The sequence below is a fragment of the Corythoichthys intestinalis genome, chromosome 2 (assembly GCF_030265065.1).
Source record: "Corythoichthys intestinalis isolate RoL2023-P3 chromosome 2, ASM3026506v1, whole genome shotgun sequence".
NCBI classification, from domain to species: domain Eukaryota; kingdom Metazoa; phylum Chordata; class Actinopteri; order Syngnathiformes; family Syngnathidae; genus Corythoichthys; species Corythoichthys intestinalis.
Genome location: NC_080396.1, coordinates 32,472,004 through 32,496,579, shown reverse-complemented (window position 1 = coordinate 32,496,579; position 24,576 = coordinate 32,472,004). Strand labels below are relative to the sequence as shown.

Here is a 24,576-nt window from a genome sequence, read left to right as displayed (position 1 = left end):
TATATACATTCAACATACGGTACATAAGGATTGTATTTGTTTATTATAACATAAATCAACAAGATGGCATTAACATTATTAACATTCTGTTAAAGTGATCCATGGATAGAAAGACTTGTAGTTCTTAAAAGATGAATACTAGTACAAGTTATAGAAATGTTATATTAAAACTAGGGCTGTCAAACGATTAAAATTTTTAATCGAGTTAATTACAGCTTAAAAATTAATTAATCGTAATTAATCGCAATTAATCGCAATTCAAACCATCTATGAAATATGCCATATTTTTCTGTAAATTATATATATATTCTGTAAAATAAATTGTTGGAATGGAAAGATAAGACACAAGATGGATATATACATTCAACATACGGTACATAAGGACTGTAGTGGGCATTTCACTCTACTGTCATTTAAATCTGTCTATGCGGTCCTCACTCCGAAGCGTCTACTTTTTCCAAAGCTAGACAGCTAGTGAACGACGCCTTAATAATTAGACTTCTTCCTTTTTCATCTGATTTATTAATAAAATGGCCTCAAACCATTGTCCTCTTTAGACCGTCGTAAAACTACAAAATAAAAGTACACAAGCATTGCATTACCAACAACGTTAGCTTAGCACGCTATACAGGTTCACTAAACATAAACAAAAAGCGTCTCATACAAAAAATATAACATTTCGCTTACTAACATAATATGTACATTCTTTACAACAACCATACTTACGGACAAATCTTGTCCAAGGATCATATAAGCACATTATCAGCCCGAGACGTCGTGCAGCCATAATGAAGAAAGAAAAGAAGAAAATAATAAACCATGTCGCAAAGCGACCACAAGAGTTCGCTGTTGGACAGCGCAAAAAGTCTTGCTGTAAAACTTACCAAAAGGCAGAATACTTTCTGAGCGGGACATGTGCGTTAATTGCGTCAAATATTTTAACGTGATTAATTAAAAAAATTAATTACCGCGCGTTAACGCGATAATTTTGACAGCCCTAATTAAAACGCCTCTTAATGTTTTCGTTTTAATAAAATTTGTAAAATTTTCAATCAAAAAATAAACTAGTAGCCCTATTCTGTCCTCAATGTGTGTGAGTACACAAATTGACAGATAGCGAACATAAGTTCCAAAAAGAAATCAGACGGTGTGGCAAAGTTGCATGGGCTTTATTGAAGTCATCTCTTTTTGACAGGAGCACGTTTCTTGTATTTTTGTAAAACTGAAAACAACAAGGCAGTGTGTCAATAACTTGCATAAAATCACAAAATAACATAAAATGTACACACACGTATCCATTTGAGCAGTAGAACTAGCCAATTAGCTCACAAGCATCTAACAATGTAACTGCATTTCACCATATGTGAACAAATTCAAATACACATCATCAATAACTATCTAATGCTCATGAATATAAACAAAGGAGGAATATAACTCACAAGCGATGCATGTATTAGACACAAACAGTGTGATGGGGCTATGAGAACTGCCACTGAATACTGGATGCGGACGTTAGCTGGTCTGAATAGCACTGTCTATTAGTGTGAGTTCGCGTCGACATATAATCACGTCAGAAAAGCGCGCCGAAACCCAAATAATCAGCTGCACTGAATCGCCAGCAGAGGGCGACATTACGCCACATAACATATGCAAGTCACACCCAAGCGCCCGCAGAGGGCGGAAAAACTCCATAAAACAATTAACAAGTTGGCCTTTCACTGTACTGACATTTAAATGTCTGAGCGGGCCTAGTGCGTTAATTGCGTCAAATATTTTAACGTGATTGATTAAAAAAAAATAATTAACGACCGTTAACGCGACAATTTTGACAGCCCTAGTTCAAATGCAAATTTTTCAATCTCAAATATTTTTTCGCATTGAAAAACTTATGATTGAAATTTTTCTTTTTGATTGAAGTGATTTTTCTTTTTGAAAATATTTTTTTGAAGCAACTAATTTTTTGATTGAATAATAAAGACCAAAATGTCCTAGCCAAAATGTGGCACAAATCACAAATCAACATTAATTCAATCAAAAAATTTGCTTCAATCAAAAATATACTTGACTTCAATTAAAAAAAATAAATTAACAAAGATCAAAGAAAAATAGCTTTCACACGCATTTTCATTTTTTGTTTTTTTGAGTTTCAAATTTATTTTTGCATTTTTTTAGACTGAAGCGAATTTTTTGGGGTTGTAAATATATACTTTGATTGAAGCAACTTTTTTTGATTGAATAATAAAGACACAAATGTACCTCCATATGGCTCCGTCCAGGGGATATAATTTTTTACTGGGCAACTACATTGGCACGACACCGTCGGGTATACTATAGTCAATGGATGACGATCTTGGCGAATAGTATTGCCTAAGCAGCCTGATTCAGAATTCCCCTCAAGAATGATGGGAAACAAAAAACGCTCATTGTCAACTTATTATTATAAATATCCCTGAAAGTTAATTTTATTGCTGACACTGCGTTTCGGGGTCATCACAACATGTTGGTCCCCCCCCTCGCCCCAAAAGTCAAACTCCGCCTATGCTTGCACAATCGTGAAGTGGAACAACATTTATTGGATAATTTAAACTTTTTTTAACAAATAAAAAACTGAAAAGTGGGGCGTGCAATATTATTCGGCCCCTTTACTTTCAGTGCAGCAAACTCACTCCAGAAGTTCAGTGAGGATCTCTGAATGATCCAATGTTGTCCTAAATGACCGATGATGATAAATAGAATCCACCTGTGTGTAATCAGGTCTCCGTATAAATGCACCTGCTCTGTGATAGTCTCAGGGTTCTGTTTAAAGTGCAGAGAGCATTATGAAAACCAAGGAACACACCAGGCAGGTCCGAGATACTGTTGTGGAGAAGTTTAAAGCCGGATTTGGATACAAAAAGATTTCCCAAGCTTTAAACATCTCAAGGAGCACTGTGCAAGCCATCATATTGAAATGGAAGGAGCATCAGACCACTGCAAATCTACCAAGACCCGGCCGTCCTTCCAAACTTTCTTCTCAAACAAGGAGAAAACTGATCAGAGATGCAGCCAAGAGGCCCATGATCACTCTGGATCAACTGCAGAGATCTACAGCTGAGGTGGGAGAGTCTGTCCATAGGACAACAATCAGTTGTACGCTGCACAAATCTGGCCTTTATGGAAGAGTGGCAGGAAGAAAGCCATTTCTCAAAGATACCCATAAAAAGTCTTGTTTAATGTTTGCCACAAGCCACCTGGGAGACACACTAAACATGTGGAAGAAGGTGCTCTGGTCAGATGAAACCAAAATTGAACTTTTTGGCCACAATGCAAAAGGATATGTTTGGCGTAAAAGCAACACAGCTCATCACCTTGAACACACCATCCCCACTGTCAAACATGGTGGTGGCAGCATCATGGTTTGGGCCTGCTTTTCTTCAGCAGGGACAGGGAAGATGGTTAAAATTGACGGGAAGATGGATGCAGCCAAATACAGGAACATTCTGGAAGAAAACCTGTTGGTATCTGCACAAGACCTGAGACTGGGACGGAGAGTTATCTTCCAACAGGACAATGATCCAAAACATAAAGCCAAATCTACAATGGAATGGTTAAAAAATAAACGTATCCAGGTGTTAGAATGGCCAAGTCAAAGTCCAGACCTGAATCCAATCGAGAATCTGTGGAAAGAGCTGAAGACTGCTGTTCACAAACACTCTCCATCCAACCTCACTGAGCTCGAGCTGTTTTGCAAGGAAGAATGGGCAAGAATGTCAGTCTCTCGATGTGCAAAACTGATAGAAACATACCCCAAGCGACTTGCAGCTGTAATTGGAGCAAAAGGTGGTGCTACAAAGTATTAACGCAAGGGGGCCGAATAATATTGCACGCCCCACTTTTCAGTTTTTTGTTAAAAAAGTTTAAATTATCCAATAAATTTTGTTCCACTTCACGATTGTGTCCCACTTGTTGTTGATTCTTGACAAAAAATTAAAATTTTATATCTTTGTTTGAAGCCTGAAATGTGGCGAAAGTTTGCAAGGTTCAAGGGGGCCGAATACTTTTGCAAGGCACTGTATATATACACCTTTTTATTTATTTATTTATTTTTTTTTTAAAAATTTTATTTTAACCTTTTTAAGTGACTTTTTTTTTTTTTTAATTTTAACTTTTAAGAGACTTTTTGAGGGTGACCCCAGCGGGAACTTGAGACTCAATCTATGAGAGACCTGAAGGCCTGATCGCGTGGATTTGTGGGTTTTTTTGCTTGCAGTGTTGGATTGCTGTGTTGGGCCAAAAGCACGGCTGTCCTTCCAGGGGGGGTACGAACACCACAGAGCCCTGCCCAACCTGGGATCGATGCACCCTCGTCTTGTTTTGATTTTTGTTTTATTAAACAGGTGTGTGAACTGAAAAGCTTTGTCAAGCCTCCTCTTGCTTTGTCTCAGGTCCTGGAGCAAACCTCCGGGTCGTTACACAATCACTTTAAGACATGAGGTCCACATACAGTACGTGGATATCACGAGAGGTCATGTGGATACAGTAAAACATTTTGTATACAATAAACACTATTTTAATCTATTATTTTTACATTTTAAATAATAGGCAAAAAAAATACAGTAACACAAATGAAATGAACGTTATGGGCCCCAATAACACTCGTTTTTAATGTGTGTGTATGTATATTATATATATATATACACACACATATAAGGTGTCAAACGATTAAAAATTTTAAGCGAGTTCATTACAGCTTAAAAATTAATCGTAATTAATCGCAATTCAAACCATCTATATGCCATTTTTTTCTGGAAATTATTGTTGGAATGGAAAGATAAGACACAAGATGGATATATACATTCAACATACGGTACATAAGTACTGCATTTCTTTATTATAACAAATCAACAAGATGGCATTACCATTATTAACATTCTGTTAAAGCGATCCATGGATAGAAAGAAGTGTAGTTCTTAAAAGATAAATGTTAGTACAAGTTATATTTTATATTAAAACCCCTCTTAATGTTTTCGTTTTTAAAAAATTTGTAAAATTTTCAATCAAAAAATAAACTAGTAGCACTCCATTGTTGATGCCAATACTTACACAATGCTCATGGGTGCTGAAACCTATAAAATCAGTCTCACCCAAGCGCCAGCAGAGGGCGACAAAACTCCGAAATACACAAGTACACATTTCACTGTGCTGTCATTTTAATGTTTGAGCGGGGCATGTGCGTTAATTGCGTCAAATATTTTAACGTGATTAATTTAAAAAATTAATTACCGCCCGTTACCGCGATAATGTTGACAGCCCTTATACATATATATATATATATATATATATATATATATATATATATATATATATATAACTCAAAGCCCGCAGTTGACAAGGATGGACAACCAATTCATTTAAACCTGGGGGACTGGCTGTGAATGGTCGTTTTAGTGCCAGACAGCGCTAGACGTCCAATACATTTTTACTGGGAGGGCTGAGTTGAAGCAACTGTTCCCTGCCAATAATCCCAGTCGAAATGGAATGTCTAGCACCGTCAATGGAAGCCAATGAGTTAAATCAACGCACTTTTGAGGTTTATGTTGTGAGCGATTATTATCTGAACGTTTATTAAATCACACAATCTTTTCCATAGACTGTTTTATTTAGCAATAACTTCTAGACTGCCAACACCGCCATCTACAGTATCGTGGAGGAACTGCGCCGGTTCAACAAAAAAAAGTGCAGCACTGAGATGAGACTGCACATGTGCTCAAATGTTGAGAAATCATTGATAAAACAACAAAAACAAAGAATATGGGAAGAAAACCCATCCAGTGTGAACAGATTGGGCCACAAAATGACTCAGTTCTTCCTGTTCCCGTGTTGTTTAATGAAGATCTTGGGTGTTTCCCATCCCTCTGGAGCCTTCTTCAATCCGGCCCGCCTCCAGATCCTTTGCAGGTCGTCCTCAAAACGTTTCTGAAAGAAGAAAACTGCCGTTAGATGAATCACTTAAATCATTGGCTGCTATTGACTGTGCTAGACATCCAATCCAATTTGACTGGGAGCAGCTGACAGCTAGTGACCGCACTGAAACGTGAGCATTCACAGCCAGTCCTCTCAGTTTAAATGAATTTCACATCTATAGTTGTCAATGGTAGGCAAAGAGATAATGGTAAATATTATTTTTAAGGTTTTTAAATGTTTGTTTTGCCTCCACCCTTTTTACCCCCCACCAAAAAGGGTAAAATAGAAAATCGTATTTTTGTTTAATTGCTTCAATACAAAATATGAAATCATTGAAAATGATTATCCATTTTTATTTTAAGAACAAAAAGGGAATGCGTTTTGAAAAAGTTCTTAATGCTATTTCAATTTTGCCTGGCACGGCCAGACTGTTCTCCCTGTATTTTTCAAACACTGAGAGAAAAGTCTGGGACCCAGCCCATTAACAGCCTCTCGAGCAGGTACAAAATCAATCGACAAATCAGATTCGTTTATTTGCGTGACGTGTGCTTAACGAGCAACGTCACTGTTGCGCGTCGAAAGTTGTCGCCACAACACAGATGGTGAACAGGAGAGCCGAGAATATGTTCCAATCCACAGTAAAATCAGTTTTAAATGACCAAAAACACATCGACACGAGTCATTGACAACAGTCTGTCTCGCGCTAGCCATGTTGAACAAACTCGGCTCTCCTCATATGTTTACTTCCCCGCGCAAGTCCCTCGTCCTGCCCTCGTCGTTTTACTAACGTCACGTCTGCCCGTCGCTGACTGGTCCACTCCGCTGTCTGTTTGCTGTGGCTTGCTCCGCCCTGGAAATTGTATCTGCTGAATGGTGGCCAGACTCAATAGCTGGAACAGCGGTGAGTCTGGTGTACCAGGCAAATTTCAATTATTATTTATCAGCTCTAGAGTGTTATTGGGGGCAATAACCGGAGTGTATTTCTTTTTAAAAAAATGTATTTTATATTACAATTTTTAAAAATATATATTTATTCATTGGTTAGCAATGAATCATAAAATAAATTACTGTATAATTGAGACATTCACATATGGGAACATAACATTTTGGGTCATGTAGGCCAGAGGTCCTCGGGCCAGAAGCAGCCCACCACGGGGTCCAATTTGGCCTGCGGGGTTGTTCTGCCTGACAGGCATGTTGTAGGTCATTCATACTGTACATATACAAAATAACATGCTGATGTTTTGACATTGGCACCTTAAAAACCAGATATTTGTGCATATCTACAATTGACTTACTTTTGTGTCCGCAGTCACATTCATTCATTCGCCCCCTCCCTGTCAAAATAGAATTGACATCTAGCACCGTCAGGGGCAACCAATGAATTAACAAATAAGTGACCCTAAAATGCCCCGAAACCAACAGGAGGTGACCCAAAATCAACAGGAAGTAACCTGGAAATGCCCCAAAATCAACAGGAAATGAACCAAAATATATAGTCAGGAAGTGACAGAGATACCGCAAAATATACAGAGTGACCAGTGAGTACCCATAAATTACCCAGCTCACCCAAATTTAACTCTTTGGCTTCCGCTGACAACGATAGAAGTCCAGTTAACAAACTTGGAGGATTATCCCCCTGGCAGTCATATTTCAGTCCCTTTGACAGCGCTAGACATCTAATCCATTTGGACAAGGAGAGGGCCGCCACTGAGTTATCTTATTTGGCAAAAAATAAAGTGATCCAGCCCACATGAGATATAATTGCCTTGAATGTGGCCTGCGAACCAAATGAGATTGACACCTCTTACGTAGGCTACACTTGTACAACACCAAATGTTAATATTGTGGTCTACATGACTTAAAATGTGATTGATGTCCACGCGTTTGGATGCCAGTCTTTATGGGGATACGTTTTTTAAATGACCAAAAATAGACATCCACCCATCTCAAAAACATACCTGCTTCTTTTTGCCCCTGCTCTCCTGCACTCGCCTCCTCAAGAATTTAGTCCGTTTCCGCAGCTTCTTGTATTTGTGCCGATTCATCTTGCGCCGCCGAATCTCCAGGTCATTTTTACAACTGAGGGGCATCGCCGGGCTATCTCCATCCTCAAAATCAGCAATGCCCATGGGTGGTAGCACTTTCTCCTCTAGCAGGTCTGAGTGCTCCTGTTTTGGCAGGGCCAACTCCGGCAGGGGAGGAAGGGAATAACGCAGGGAGAGCCAGGTCTCCAGAGGACTTACTGACAGTTTACGTGGCACAAGCGCCTCATCGAGCTCAGGTTCCAGCTGGACCCATCGAGGTGGATATCTATTGTCGGCTGCTGTTGAGTAGTGCCGGGGTGTTTTACTGCATGGTGAGTTGTACGCAGTAGTTGCTGGCCGCATACATCCACTTAGAATGTCTCCAACTATGAAGAAATGACACCAGACGTCATGTTCACGGCAGAGTACATTAATTCTCCAAATGCGGACAACATAACATAACATAAGTAACTCCACACTTACAAGTTGGCTTGTGCAGTAAACGGATACGATGGAGGAGTTTAAACATTGTTGGACAGCATCAAAGTCGAGTCATCAGGGAATGGATTTCCGAGTCAAATGTCCTGTGGAATGTTAACCATTAAGTAAACAGTGAATATCTACGCAAACGTCCGAAAATTGATTACGCCTGAAAATACTGACGCCTTGTAGCGTCGAATATAACTTGAAAGAACTTAGAATTTGATAAGAAACGTCGGCTTTTATGTCGTTACGTGTCACCTAAAAAATGATTAAGTATGCCGATGGACAGAAAATTACAATTAGTCGCAAACTTGCATTTACATTTCATGCATTCTGATCTTATCTCTGAAAATGGCCGAATGGTGTCTCCTGGCTACTAACCCTTATGGTAGCTCTTGATTTTAAGAGATGGGTCAAAAGTTCACAATAAAGTATTATTCATACGTATGTCGACGGCGCAGGTGTATTTATGCCAGGCCTCACCCAGTACTTCACTTTAAAGCAAATGAAAATGTCCGTCCTCAACGAGACGATAGTTTTCAATGTGACACCAGCATAATTTTTCCACTCGGTGTCACACAAATTGTACGCGCATCCGGTTTCCCGAGTATTAAAATGTTCCGTTCACAGATATAATATATATAAGGTTAGAAAGATTGGATTTGGCGTAAGTAACTTGCGGCCATCTTGCGTCGGAGAACTCGATGACGTTCTTTGCGAAATTTAAGCGAATGAATTTCTAAATGTTTTAGTTAACCACAAACCGTATTAACAGGGCCATTATTCGGGTTATTTTTTGAGAAACTATTCTAAATTTATACGTATATGCAGCAAACGTGTCTTTGAAGGAGTGCTTTTAATGTTTATCCAAAGGCACCAACGGAAAATGCCGACGAGTGACGACGCCGTCTTCACAGCGCGCACTAGACATCTAGCGTTTTATATTTGATATCTATATTACTGCTTTTCATATGCAGTAACTTTCTTGACATTGGCCAAAGCTACTCTATTTTATTTTGCCATATTCACTGCTGGAACTGCCTCGGTTTTTGGAACACGCATGATCTCTGACATAGACCTACTTTTCTGACCATACATTTTCTGGTCATACATTGCAGCACTTTTTTTAAATATATATATTCTCCAGATTTCATGACTCCATGCACACTTTCAAGGCACCCAGTACCAGAGCCATTTTCTTTCGTAATTGCATTAATTAATTAATTAATTTACAGACTGATTTTGATTGTTTACAAATATCTCTTCATAACCACAGATTAGTTTTAAATGCTGAAAAAACGAAATACATGGTTTTCTCCACTTCCACCATTAATACTGACAATGACTTACCTGGAATCAAATCCCAAAATGGTACTCAGATTACTCTCACTGATTCATACAAATACTTAGGAATTTGGATTAACAATAATTTATTCAAAACTCATATTCATCATCTAATCCGTAAATTTAAATTCAAACTTTGCTTCCTGTTTAGAATCAAAGGCTGTTTGTCAACTTCTGACTGAAAAACCATTGTGTTATCTTCTTTTGTTTCTGTTCTTGATTATGGGGACATCCTGTACTGTCATGCAGCTCCATCAACTCTTCAACAGTTAAACCCGGTCTATCACAGTGCACTACGTTTCATCACCAATGACAATTTCTGCACTCATCATTTTACCCTTTATCAAAACGTTGCTTGGTCTTCACTTCAGTCAAGAAGAAATATCCACATCATGTCATTTCATCAATAAGGCTTTACCGTGCAAACTTCCTAACTACCTCACATCTCTCCTGACATTCAAATCCAGTAACTACAAAACACGATTTCCAACTTCTTAACCCTAAACATTCCACTCACACGCGCTAATGTTGGCAGAACTGGCTTTAGCTATTATGCTCCTCTTAAATGGAACAAATTGCAATCTACTCTTAAACTACAGTCAATCATCCATTTTGGTAATTTATAAATCTCTTTTGTCTGATGTTTTTACTGATTATTGTAACTGTTTCCGTTAGTGTATTTTGTGTTGTTTGATATTTGTGTGTGTCTTTGTGCTCAGGCCTCTCTTGTAAAAGAGATATTAATCTCAATGAGACTGCCAGATAAAATAAAGATTAAATAAAAAAAATAATAAATAAAAAAATCCCTGAGTAAAAAGTGTATTTCCTTCATGAATTTCATCCATGACTATGTGTATATACAGTGGGGCAAATAAGTATTTAGTCAACCACCAATTGTGCAAGTTCTCCTACTTGAAAAGATTAGAGAGGCCTGTAATTGTCAACATGGGTAAACCTCAACCATGAGAGATAGAATGTAGGGGAAAAAAACCCGAAAATCACATTGTTTGATTTGTAAAGAATTTATTTCCAAATTAGAGTGGAAAATAAGTATTTGGTCACCTACAAACAAGCAAGATTTCTGGCTGTCAAAGAGGTCTAACTTCTTCTAATGAGGTCTAACGAGGCGCCACTCGTTACCTGTATTAATGGCACCTATTTTAACTCATTATTAGTATAAAAGACACCTGTCCACAAGCTCAGTCAGTCACACTCCAAATTCCACTATGGCCAAGACCAAAGAGCTGTCGAAAGACACCAGAGACAAAATTGTAGACCTGCACCAGGCTGGGAAGACTTAATCTGCAATAGGTAAAACACTTGGTGTAAAGAAATCAACTGTGGGAGCAATTATTAGAAAATGGAAGACATACAAGACCACTGATAATCTCCCTCAATCTGGGGCTCCATGCAAGATCTCACCCCGTGGCGTCAAAATGATAACAAGAACGGTGAGCAAAAATCCCAGAACCACACGGGGGGACCTAGTGAATGACCTACAGAGAGCTGGGACCACAGTAACAAAGGCTACTATCAGTAACACAATGCGCTGCCATGGACTCAAATCCTACACTGCCAGACGTGTCCCCCTGCTGAAGCCAGTACACGTCCAGGCCCGTCTGCGGCTCGCTAGAGAGCATTTGGATGATCCAGAAGAGGACTGGGAGAATGTGTTATGGTCAGATGAAACCAAAATAGAACTTTTCGGTAGAAACACAGGTTCTCGTGTTTGGAGGAGAAAGAATACTGAATTGCATCCGAAGAACATCATACCCACTGTGAAGCATGGGGGTGGAAACATCATGCTTTGGGGCTGTTTTTTTGCAAAAGGACCAGGACGACTGATCTGCGTAAAGGAAAGAACGAATGGGGCCATTTATCGAGAGATTTTGAGTGAAAATCTCGTTCCAGCAAGGTTATTGAAGATGAGACGTGGCTGGGTCTTTCAGCATGACAATGATTCCAAACACACAGCCAGGGCAACAAAGGAGTGGCTTCGTAAGAAGCATTTCAAGGTCCTGGAGTGGCCTAGCCAGTCTCCAGATCTCAACCCCATAGAAAATCTTTGGAGGGAGTTGAAAGTCCGTGTTACCCAACGACAGCCCCAAAACATCACTTCTCTAGAGGAGATCTGCATGGAGGAATGGGCAAAAATACCAGCAACAGTGTGTGAAAAGCTTGTGAAGAGTTACAGAAAACGTTTGGCCTCCGTTATTGCCAACAAAGGGTACATAACAAAGTACTGAGATTAACTTTTGGTATTGACCAAATTCTTATTTTCCACCATGATTTGCAAATAAATTCTTTAAAAATCAAACTGTGATTTTCTTTTTTTTTTCTTTTTTTCCCCCACATTCTGTTTCTCATGGTTGAGGTTTACCCATGTTGACAATTACAGGCCTCTCTAACATTTTCAAGTGGGAGAACTTGACTAAACACTTATTTGCCCCACTGTATACTATATGTCTAAATACAGGGTGTTCCAAAATGGTTGACCCCATTCTAAATGCTCATATCTCGGAAACTACTTGATGGATCTTAATGAAACGAAATACACTTTATGTTGAAGGTCATAAGTTTTATTGGTTAAATTTAAAAAGAAAAGTACAAATATTTGTTGGTTCTATGACAGATTCTCATAAATGTAAATGCGTCGCCTGTGACTCTGCAAAAATGAGTCGGTATTCGAGCTCTTGCCACTCGCTGAAATTTCTTGAAATTTTTGGTGCCAAGTCCTAATTTGTTTTGTAGTCGGTGCCTTCTTTGCAAAATTTGTGAAGAAGGCACGCTGCACTGACTTCGGTGACTGAGTTTTACGGTTTTGATTTGTTTTCTTATTAGCTGTCATCCAGCAGGGGGCAGCAAACAACAGGGAAAGTCGGAAATGGTACACAAATAATACAATATTTGTATGAAAATTAGGTCTGATTTGATGTTTTCTTTCTTTCTTTCTTTCTTTCTTTCTTTCTTTCTTTCTTTCTTTCTTTCTTTCTTTCTTTCTTTCTTTCTTTCTTTCTTTCTTTCTTTCTTTCTTTCTTTCTTTCTTTCTTTCTTTCTTTCTTTCTTTCTTTCTTTCTCAGTATTTTTAAACATTTACTCTTGTTGGAAAACTCATGTTGAAACTACTGTATAAATATGCAGAAGCTTAACTGACCAAACCAGTGCGTACACTGTGAACGTTAAAAAAAAGTTGCTGTCAAGACTCAAGAGTCAACTCTGGTTTGCACAACTGTATGTCTTGTGACTGCACGTGTATTGACCTTTGACTGGTACCAATCACGTTTAAGGCCTGTGTGTTAATCTGTCCTTTCAGTATGCGCTAGTGCTTTATCTTCTGATCACTGGAAACCATTATCAAGAGAAACACAGTTCCTCACAGGTGTGTATTTGTCTGTGTGTTTTCTGAGGCCCTTAACCAGTTTGTTCCTAGAGGCTGTTTTCTTGTTTGTGGTAAGAAAAAATGACAACAGACTCAATTTCTTCCCAATCTTTCAAGTTATTCATGAAGACAAAAGCTTAACACCAAGTATTCCCTAATACAGGGTGATGGTTATCATTTCACAATAAATTTCCTTCACCATACTTTAGCTTTTCCATAGTTGTTTACCTTCCCCTTCTGCTGTATGACTATTTACCAATTATTTTACATTAATTACACAATTTTACTAATTTTTGGATACGTAAATCAGTTCCAGGTGGATGCAACTTAAGTTTTTTTCATTGTTTTTTTTTTTTTTTAAATACAGCTTGTACTCCAGTCATGACCAGAATTTTAAAATCCTTTTCTCTTCATTATACATATTTTGATCACAAATTGAATTGTAGCCGTTATTTTAGAAATACAAATCGGTGTTTCTCAGAAAAATCAAAACAATTTGAAACATTGGAGATCGAATTATGAAGATGACAGAGGACATGGAGACACGTCTCTGTTTAGCCTTAGGACATTCCGTTTGGCTCACTCATATGTCAAGGCACCGCTATGTATGTTCCAAAATTGGGACTTTTTGTAAAACATCTACCTTCTCTCACAACCAGATAAGTGGCATGAATTGTATGTAGTGCACTGTAACTGGACAAAATGGGCTGCAAGGTTTTCAGACATATGCACGACATTGCAGCTAAAATAGTTCCTTTCAAATATAATATAGTGCTTCAGCTTTCGTGCCGTTTCCTTCTAAATTCTTGTGACAACACCTTGAACATATGCATATGTGTTTTATCTACTTGGCATCTTTCATTTGGAAGAAATTTTATTTCACATTCCTGCGGTTTTATTGATCAAAATAAAACATTTATGAGAAATAAAGCCGTCAAGTGTTGAATATCTTTATAGCATGGGTTATGTGTTTGCACATATTTCAAGTGGGTGCTCTTTAATACTTGACAGACTGTATTTGTTCTCGAGGGTGACCATGCAAATCGTAGAACACAAAATGGGGGATCTTGCATGTAGTTACGCTAAATTAGGTTTGTATGGTACATAAGTGGAGTCCTTAACTCCATTATGTTGTTTCTCTTGGGACACTTCGACAGACAGACCTGCACAGCCTGAGTAAGAACCCAGTGAGGGGAGGAGATTGATATCAGGATCACAGGGCACAAAGGGGGATTACTGTTAACGATGAATGCACAGTAATGGGGTCTTCCTGTCAAGGGGCTTCAGGATTTTCTTTAGACAGAGCTTTCATGTGTTGTTTTCCCGTGGTGTGTGCACTTTGTGATCAGCAAGTCACTGTGGACCATTAGCTGTCCGGCCGCACGCAAATGCACATCTGGATGTGCTTCTCTTCAAACGCTCACACCTACGAACATAGTAGAGGCCACTGTGACCTTTCCACACAGTCCAAACCTTTTTCAGTTCAAGCTGATTTGACCTTTCTGCAAGTATGCAACATCATCCCTGAATTTTTAATACTCTACATTTTATTGATTTTGCCAGCCTTTAGTGCATGTGCATCTGTAGATCTGGGGGTTTTGTTTAGAAAAGTGTATTTGTTATAGTACTGAATAATATTTTTTCTCCTCATGTCATTCATTCACATATTAATGTGTCATATCTTAACTGAATTTTAAAATGTGACAGACCCTACGGTAAGTGAAAAATGTCAATGTTGGCATATGTTGCACTACAATATTGATTATTTATTCTCTATCATCTCTCATTTACTTAGTGTGAAAGCTATTCAGTCAAAAAAAAAAAAAAAAAAAAAAAAAACCGAAACAAAATAATTATTAGGATGTATGGATGACATCCAAACTAAACAAAATAATTACTATGATGAATAGATGACATCCATTTGAAGAGCATTTAGTTGTTCTGCTTTATACAGTGGTTACAATTTCAGGACCAATTGAGTTAAATCGGATAATTTTACCAGACGAGCCCTCACATTGCATTAATTCATTGTGACACAGCGGTTGGGAATCACCATCTTATAAATACAATTCATTAAAAAAAAAAAAAAAAAAAAAAACAGTACTTTATTGCACTGTCATTGATTAAAATTGTAAGTACATATCAAAATCTGTATTACTCCACAAAAGCAAATGACTGGTTCCATAATTTCCCCAAATTAGAGCTATGAGTGATCCAATGAAACAACATTGAGTAACTGACAAAACAGTTGAATTGGCGGAATGTGATCATGCTGACCTTTGTGACAAATCTTGTTATGAGTCATTTCCCCCCCTTTTTTTTTTTTTTTTTTTTTTTTTTAATCTTTTTAAAATCGTTTTGGTTCTGTTTCCTGTTTGGCGTTTGTCTGCAGAACTGGGTGTGGTTTAGGTGTGCTGAACCCATCACATACATCTGTCTTTTGTTATCCATTACCCTCAGTACTTAACTGGTCTGACCACCACACCTTTTCAGAACGACTTGTTCTTCTTACGGTAACACCATGCCTTGCTTCCTGGCTCACATTGATTCTCTCGAGTTTCCTTGCTGCCTGTTCTCACTTGGAATACATTTGTATCTCTGTTCATTACTTTATCTTGGAAGTTTTTCCCAGTTTTTGGAACTCTCGGAGGGAGATCTCAAGTTCTCACTTACTTGGTTCTTCTTCTTGGGGAGGACACAAAAATTGCCACTCCTCCGTTATTCGTGGATGGATCAGAATCAGTGTTGTTTTTGTCAATGATGAATTTTGTCGACGAACAATTTTTCCATTACAATGAGCTAAGAACATTTTGGGAGACTAAAAAAAACAGACCAATGCCAGTTTTCGTCTGACGAGATGAGAACGAGATGAAAATGCATCATATTTTTCGTCATTGGTTCACAATGTGTGACATTTTCTTGTCGTACGTGTAGTTAGCCTGCATCGCATCAGTGTTTGGTCGTGTCACTTAAGTGACGTGCTGCAACAGATCATAATAAAATTTGGATGGTATGCTTCACGGATGCATCGATCCTCAGAGGCCTATTCCTTTCTTTTATTTTTATTATATTATTATCTTTCTTTTATTTCAGGGCTGATTAATGAGATTGATTAACGCATCTCATTCAACGCAACTCAAATGATGCTCCCAACCTCCTTGATAAAGCAAGGAATTCGACCATTCCAGGTAACAACCTCTTGAAGCTCATTGAGAGAATGCAAAGAATGTGCATAAAAGTACTCCGAGCAAAAGGTTGAAGAAACTACCATATTAAAACATACAGTATTTTCAGTTGTTTCACCTTTTTTTTTTTTTTTGCAAACAACACAATTCCATGTGTTCATAGTATTAATACCTTCAGTGAGAACCTACAATGTAAATAGTCATGAAAAGACTGAACTGTATAGTCTAGGGATATATACGCATTAAGCCCTAATTACATTAATTAGTTGCAGACTTCTGATAGGTTGTAGATTCTGAGTCACCATTAAACAGAGCTGGGTGGTCGTAGTTGAACATGTTTTACCAGTGGTTTTACTTTTGGACCGATTTACCTTTTCTGTCTTTTCATCCTCGTGTTACGGGCTGCCACGCCCACTCAGAGGCGCTGGAAGTCACTCATAGCAGTGGGTGCTGAGGATCTTTTTTTCCCATCCAAAAACAGCCATTTCGTTCCAAATTTGTCATGTGCATGCGTTTTCGCCATACAAGGTGTGTACAATGGCAGTACATATGCATGCTAGATAGTTTACGTACAACTACTAGGCTTCAACAAAGACAGCGTTCTATTTCACCTATAGTGTGTGTTGGAGTTGTTGTATTGGAAATAAAAGCGCCCGGATATTATAATGCAAATCCTTGCAGGAAGACGGCGCAATGACACACGAACACATTTGAAAACTAAAAGGTCACAGGTCAGTTGCACACGAATAACCGACAGCGCTCTGCACGGCAGAAGCTCAACAGAAACGACAAATAATAATATTGCTACAATGCAAGCATGTCTTACCTATTTGAAGACACTAAAGTTAGATTTCCTTTCTGGACTTCATGATCTAAATCTAGAGCTAGCTTTTCCTCGCTGGGCAGTATTACAGAACTATCATTATAATCATGCTCATTTTCGACATCGAATTCTATTATGACAAAATTCACTCTCTTTGTAAAGTAAAACATTTTTGCGCCATGTTAATGCCTCCTCTATCAAGTTACCTTTTCCGGTCCAATAGCGCCTTATTCACTGTGACCTGGTAGCAAGCAAGGTGTAAGGTGGTGACCATGTTACTGACAAAAACTTTTTCAACATATATATTTAATCCCCAAAGTTAAATATGGTATTTTTTCAATGTGTTTAATTAATTAATTAATTATATTTTATGTTATTTTTTAAAACCATCTGCCAATTTTTTTCTCCCCAACACCAGGAGGTGCTGCAGCACCCTCAGCACACCACTTCCCGCGCCACTGCGCACCATTCTTCAGTTTGTTTGTCACTTTTGGTTTATAGTATAATACTCATCTGCTTGTCCAGCCACACACATCTCAGATCTTTTCATTCTGCACTCATCATATATCAACAAAAGAGGCTGACACAAAAAACATCCCGATTTTCAATCTTTAAGTGGCAGATGCAACAAGTACATATGTTCAGTATTTATGAAACGAAAATTATTTTTGCATGATATTTGTACTCATTTTCTGTCTCTGACAGCAATTTAAAGATAGTTTACACCTTGGCGCTCTGTCAGCTGACAGATGAAGCGCCTCCTGTCGTGCGCGCCTGTCAGTTGCTGCTTTCACGCTGAGTTCTCTGCAAGCTGTGTGCAGTGAGACAAAGCACAACTGTCAGGCTGTATCTGTATTCCACCTGGAAGGCTGTGATAAGTTGCCCACCAGCATATAGACCAGCCATTATCAGCCGACGGGCTTAATTTACAGGCAAGCACACAACTTAAAAGGTTATGTTTTCACATTGTATCCATTAATCAGTCGGCCGACTTTTGCAAAACTTGGCATGAGGAATGGTGCATAAAGAATCTTTTTCAATTCCAGCTACAATATCCAAAGAATTGCATTTTTTGTATCAGTTTTTTTAATGACTATGTGTGTTGTCACAGGTATCAACACAATGTAATCTCCGCTACCTTTGCATGAATGGTTTCTGCTCCAGCAGACAGAGGCATCTGACACCGCAGACGAAGCAGAGTGATAAGGGGTCAAAAAGGGCAGCCCGCCCAGTGGAGTACAGTAGAACATACGGAGGGCAGATGTACATGTGAGTGTACAGTCGACTACAAAAGGTTGATCTAAATAAGCCCCAGCTGAGATTGCTGTTCACTCTTCAATCTTTGTAGGTTCCCTTCCTAATCCCCATGTACTGTTTGACCTTTGACTCCCTGCCCATACCTTTTCACATCCCTCACTGCACTTTTGTTCTGCTTGAAGTGGGTGTATGTGTGGCGGATCCCATGGGAGCAGGTAAAGTATAAATCTACAGCAGTCCTGACATTTCACATTCTCTTTGGTTCCCATTTGCACTTGCAATCAGTCACCGTAGTGCTTTTTCCCTTGCTGTTCTGAACTCTTTATCTTTACCTACGGGAGATGCCAATAACGCTGTGTTATGATCTTTGTCTTGAACACTGGAATGGATAATAAGCCATGAACAAACATCCACATCCAAATAAATGACTGACAGTGTTCTTTCCTAGGGAAACTGGTCACTCCAATCAAACAGCAGAGAGGAGAGAGACACATTAACACTTCATAAAAGTGCTTTTCGATAATTTGAGACAATTTTGTCTGACATACAGCATTTTTTTTTTTTTTTTTAAATCTTAACACGAGCCATGTTGTTCACCGGAGGCTGACAGTGTGTGCTTTCATCTCCCGTATCAGCAAGATCAGCGAAAACACTTCAGTGTGGACATGTGTTTCTCAGCTTGCTACAGGGCACAAAACCAGCTTACAAACTATTAAGGAACAGGGCGCCTGTTTCAAATTGCTATAATAAGGCAGTGTGTGGGATTTTCTCAGAACATCATGTCAGGTCTTCCAGTAGTCATTTATTTTTAAAATTCCCCGTAACTATTCTTAGCTCATCCTCTGTCAGGACAGATGCTCATCATGGTGGTTCATAGCAGGTTAGCTTTTTGCTCTCCAGCCTCAATGTTTTTAAGAGTTTAATGCCTGCTATTGTCATATTTATGAATGAAATGTGTCTTTAATCCACAAAATTGAATTTGTATACATATGCAGCTATCCAATTCCCTAAAATCCTGTTAGATTAAGGTCTGACAATCATCTGCTTTTCAAATGCCAAGTGATAGAGAAAGCCAGTAAAATGAAAACGTTTGCCTCTGAGTCTCAACACTTTCCAAACCCTAGACTAATAGCTGATGTCATGGTCTCCTTCATCCACAACATTCGAGTTTCGTTTGGTTAGACTTCAGGGAGCCCGTCCATCACAGTCAGAGAAAGTCCAAAAGCCAACATATGGGCAACATTTCACTCTGACAGTCCAGGAAAGGAGGGGGCCTACTGCCAAGGACATGCCAGTCTCTATTGGAGTGTTTCAACTGGCCACAACACAATAGTTCAAGCACAGTGTCAAAAATGCTGTTTTTGGCGAGAACCGTTTTCATGTTCATAAAAGCTTAGTTAGTGAGCTAGTAAACTTGTACACAACAACTTGTAACAACTTGTTGTTACTGGACAACAAACAGGGATTTTCAGAAAAGAACATTTTGGAATAAACAATTCCTTTTTTGGCCAAAATTTACACAACAAAGTAACGATTTAAAAAAAAAAATCTATTTCCTGCAGCTATTCTGAAATTACATGCTGATATCAATAATTAAAAAAATGTGATTGAAGTGCTGCCAATCCCACCCAAGCTGAAATAAAGACAGATGCTTTCTCCAGGATTTAACATGGCAGGAAATTGAAGACTAGCGGGATCTTCACGGGGCTTCTTTCAGACATGCCCGCTGGCCAGGATGAGCAATCTTCGACCTCACTGACATCGAAAGACACGACTATCTTGAAAATTGCAAGATCTTTGAAAAATATTAGTGCTTACCATGTAGGAAGTATATGGTAGCTTTAAACTTCTTGTTTTTCTATTTTTGAACACATAGATAACTGACTAAATGCTTTGATAGTGTATCACTGATTTCACCATCAATAGAAGACATTGACACACAACTGTTAGAGAAACTTTGCAGCATGTGTCACATAGTATACGCAGATTTGTTTGGATGTCTGTCATGTAAAAGTGTTCCGTGAGTGTCTGCTTATTTCGCTCATCCTGTTGGCAAACTCAAATTCCTGTCTTCTCATTTTATACGCCAGAATGACAAAAGCGAAAGTTTCGCATGACGTCCTTAGTAGTGAAAATTGTTATTTTATCACAGCACATCTCCAACACCATTTCCCTCGGGCATGTTAGAAGACACAAATGAGACAGTCTGAAGTGGTTTTATTGCGTTTAGTATTTAGAAAAAAAGGCTTGAGTTTTGTTGCTTATTTCTCCCAGATCATCTACGTCTGAGCCACTTCATGTCTGCTAGGTTAATAGGGATTGACAATGGAGATACAGGGACCAGTGGGGGTGACCACCATACAAGATTCCTCTACCTCCCAGTTTGCGTGGGTGTGTGTGTGTGTGTGCAACTAACCCTTATTTGATTTTTATATGCTTGTGGCTAACAGAAGCCAGATGTAGCTCTCCCTGGGGAGCTTTGTGTTGAAATATCCATGTATTTCTCTTTTGCACACTCTTTAATGAGATGTGTGCACACTGTATACACCTATACCCATCTAGTAAGTGTACTTGTATATACAGTGGGGCAAATAAGTATTTAGTCAACCACCAATTGAGCAAGTTCTCCTACTTGAAAAGGTTAGAGAGGCCTGTAATTGTCAACATGGGTAAACCTCAACCATGAGAGACTATGTGGAAAAAAAAACAGAAACTCATATTGTTTGATTTTTAAAGAATTTATTTCCAAATTAGAGTGGAAAATAAGTATTTGGTCACCTACAAACAAGCAAGATTTCTGGCTGTGAAAGAGGTCTAACTTTTTCTAACGAGGTCTAACGAGGCTCCACTCATTACCTGTATTAATGGCACCTGTTTGAACTCATTATCGGTATAAAAGACACCTGTCCACGATCTCATTCAGTCACACTCCAAACTCCACTATGACAAAATTGTACACCTGCACCAGGCTGGGAAGACTGAATCTGCAATAGGTAATTGGTGTCATCAACTGTGGGAGCAATTATTAGAAAATGGAAGACATACAAGACCACTGATAATCTCCCTCGATTTGGGGCTCCATGCAAGATCTCATTTCGTGGTGTCAAAATGATAACAAGAACGGTGAGCAAAAATCCCAGAACCACACGGGGGGGCCTAGTGAATGACCTACAGAGAGCTGGGACCACAGTAACAAAGGCTACTATCAGTAACACAATGCGCCGTCAGGGACTCAAATCCTGCACTGCCAGACGTGTCCCCCTGCTGAAGCCAGTACACGTCCAGACCCATCTGCGGTTCGCTAGAGAGCATTTGGATGATCCAGAAGAGGACTGGGAGAATGGTTATGGTCAGATGAAACCAAAATAGAACGTTTTGGTAGAAACATAGGTTTTCGTGTTTGGAGGAGAAAGAATACTGAATTGCATCCGAAGAACACCATATCCACTGTGAAGCATGGGGGTGGAAACATCATGCTTTGGGGCTGTTTATCTGCAAAGGGACCAGGACAACTGATCTGTGTAAAGCAAAGAATGAATGGTGCCATGTATCAAGAGATTTTGAGTGAAAATCTCCTTCCATCAGCAAGGGCATTGAAGATGAGACGTGGCTGGGTCTTTTAGCATGACAATGATCCCAAACACACAGCCAGGGCAACAAAGGAGTGGCTTCGTAAGAATCATTTCAAGGTCCTGGAGTGGCCTAGCCAGTCTCCAGATCTCAAACCCATAGAAAATCTTCGGAGGGAGTTGAAAGTCTGTGTTGCCCAACGACAGCCCCAAAACATCACTGCTCTAGAGGAGATCTGCATGGAGGAATGGGCCAAAATACCAGCAACAGTGTGTGAAAAGCTTGTGAAGAGTTACAGAAAACGTTTGGCCTCCGTTATTGCCAACAAAGGGTACATAACAAAGTATTGAGATTAACATTTTGGTATTGACCAAATACTTATTTTCCACTCTAATTAGGAAATAAATTCTTTAAAAATCAAACAATGTGATATTCAGTTTTTTTTTTTCACATTCTGTCTCTCATGGTTGAGGTTTACCCATGTTGACAATTACAGGCCTCTCTAATATTTTCAAGTGGGAGAACTTGCACAATTAGTGGTTGACTAAATACTTATTTGCCCCACTGTACAGGAAGTGCAACTCCAATTCCAATGTAATTTGAACATTTTGTTAAGCAGAATGACTTTCAAATCAGATTCAACCTATATTTAATTTAATACTCCATAAAGAAAATATATTTAATGTTCAAACTGCTAAACCTGATTGATTTTAGCAAATAATTATTAACTTTCGATTTAATGGCTGCAACATATTCTAAATTTGCTAGGACAGGGTCAGGTTTACCACTGTGTTACATCACCTTTTCTTTAAACAATTTTCAATAAAAGTTTCGGAACTGTTGAAGCTTTGAAAGTGGAAATATATCTAGAGGTCAACCGATATATTGGCCCGCGAGAAAAGTACCACTAAAAATGACCTTGGAAGTGTTCTTGCTGAAATTCCCCCTTGAGACTGGAGATCAACAACTGGAGAACAAGGAAAGAGGCTGGGCGATGCTGCGATGTGTGCAGCCAATCAGCTCACGAGATAAGGCCAATTTTATTAGTGGACTCATCCGTCGATCATAATGGGGGAAGCTGTGATAGTGCCCAGCCAATCAGCTCACTGGATGAAGCCACTCTTACTACTGGTCTCATCAGTTGGAGAGGCAGCAATGGTGCTAATTGGTGCTCTAATGTGTCAATCTCGCAACAGGAACCAATCACACGCCTTGTATAAGTGTCCGTGCATAGCAGAGTTTTAAGTTGCACAAATGGACATCGTACTGTATTTACTGACTTTGGTTTTCTGAAATGTTCTTGAGCCCATGCGGTGATTGATCTCTGTTTGTGATAGGATTGAAAGTCACGGCGTTCAATGTGGCTTTTAGGCCTTGCTGCTTTAATGCAGCGATTTCTCCAGATTCTCTGAGCTTTTTGATATTATGAATCCTAGATCAGTGGTCCACAACCTTTTTTGCACCACGGACCGGTGTAATGTGGGCCTCAGAAAATAACAGCAAATATAAAATAACGCAACGGGGATAAAAATGAACATTGCAGGGAAAATGTAACAGCCTCTCCTAAAACTTGATGGCAAATATCGTTGGTCGCAGGCAGGGTGAGTTGATCTCCAATAATGAAAGGTTTCTTGACTTTAGCAATACAGTTCGCTGCAAGGTATGATGCTCTCAGTACATTCGCTTTTATTGCCTCATTTGATAGCTTTCACCCACATATTATTCAGAATGGACATGGTTGTAGGCTCCTCTCCTGGCTCAGCAGGTGGCTTTTCCCCTTAAAAAAGCTGTCCAAAGACGTCGCCGCCAGCAGCACATGCCAAACAGAAGCTATCATTGCTGTTTACATTGACTGACTCTGGGCTGCTATAGGTGCGCACCCCAATAATGGCAGCCAACCACTAAATAGCAATGCACACAAATCTCAACTCGGATTAGTCAGTAGTCAATAGACATATTGATGTGTCAAGAGGCACAGGCCAGATTGCGGTCCTTAATAAATGATTTATTATAATCGTGACACCGAAATGTTCCCAGTTTGCCTGTTCACTTATGAGAAGTTCTAAATAGGTGTTTGATGAGCATTCCTCAACTACCTCAGCCTTTTCTGCCACCTATCAAATGTCTTTTAGAATGTGTTGCAGCCATAAAAATCAACTTAAATGATTATTTTCTTTAAAAAAAAAAAAAAAAAAAAACCTAGCAGTTTGAACATTAAATATCTCACTTTCTTAGTGCATTGAATTAGATATAGATAATTTGCAAATAATTTTATTCTGCTTGTTTTGTGTTTCCACAATGTCCAAACTTCATTGATATTGATATTGTACAAAAGGCTGGAATTTCTATGACTGCATGTACTTTGCCAAAGATTCTCCAAGAGCAATACAATTGTTTTTGCACTGCATTCAACCGTTTTATTGCTAATGTTGTCATCAGAAGCCCTTATTGAAGACCACAAGTGACAGAATGTCAACAAAGCAGGATGGAGGAGTGAAACAAGAGTGTTAATTGAAAGCGAATGTGTCTGAGCTGGCTCCTGGTCAGACATGGGCCGCGGTCCCA

General features: G+C 38.9%; 1 protein-coding gene across 3 annotated transcripts; it reads right to left on the bottom strand.

Moving 5' to 3' along the window:
• Window positions 1–3,873: 3,873 nt before the first annotated feature.
• Window positions 3,874–9,052, bottom strand: aurkaip1 (aurora kinase A interacting protein 1). Of its 3 annotated transcripts, none has more exons than XM_057856120.1 (4): window positions 8,898–9,037; window positions 8,454–8,554; window positions 7,905–8,356; window positions 3,874–5,955 (listed from the first exon to the last, which is right to left on the bottom strand). In XM_057856120.1, the coding sequence occupies exons 2-4, from the start codon at window positions 8,497–8,499 to the stop codon at window positions 5,839–5,841; spliced, it is 615 nt and encodes a 204-aa protein (XP_057712103.1). In that variant the 5' UTR covers window positions 8,500–8,554; window positions 8,898–9,037; the 3' UTR covers window positions 3,874–5,838. The 3 variants fall into 3 exon arrangements, with proteins under 3 accessions (XP_057712103.1, XP_057712095.1, XP_057712088.1); XM_057856112.1 differs by having other exon boundaries at window positions 8,835–8,982; XM_057856105.1 differs by having other exon boundaries at window positions 3,878–5,955; window positions 8,937–9,052.
• Between the last annotated feature and the right edge of the window lie 15,524 nt (window positions 9,053–24,576).

What these genes read in the sequence shown, in the direction of transcription:
- aurkaip1 (XM_057856105.1), bottom strand. Translation starts at nt 8,499, where the DNA reads ATGTTTAAACTCCTCCATCGTATCCGTTTACTGCACAAGCCAACTT. An exon ending in TTTACTGCACAAGCCAACTT is followed by an intron (nt 8,357 to 8,453) that starts GTAAGTGTGGAG and finishes ATTTCTTCATAG; the next exon opens with TTGGAGACATTCTAAGTGGA. An exon ending in GCAGGGGCAAAAAGAAGCAG is followed by an intron (nt 5,956 to 7,904) that starts GTATGTTTTTGA and finishes TTCTTCTTTCAG; the next exon opens with AAACGTTTTGAGGACGACCT.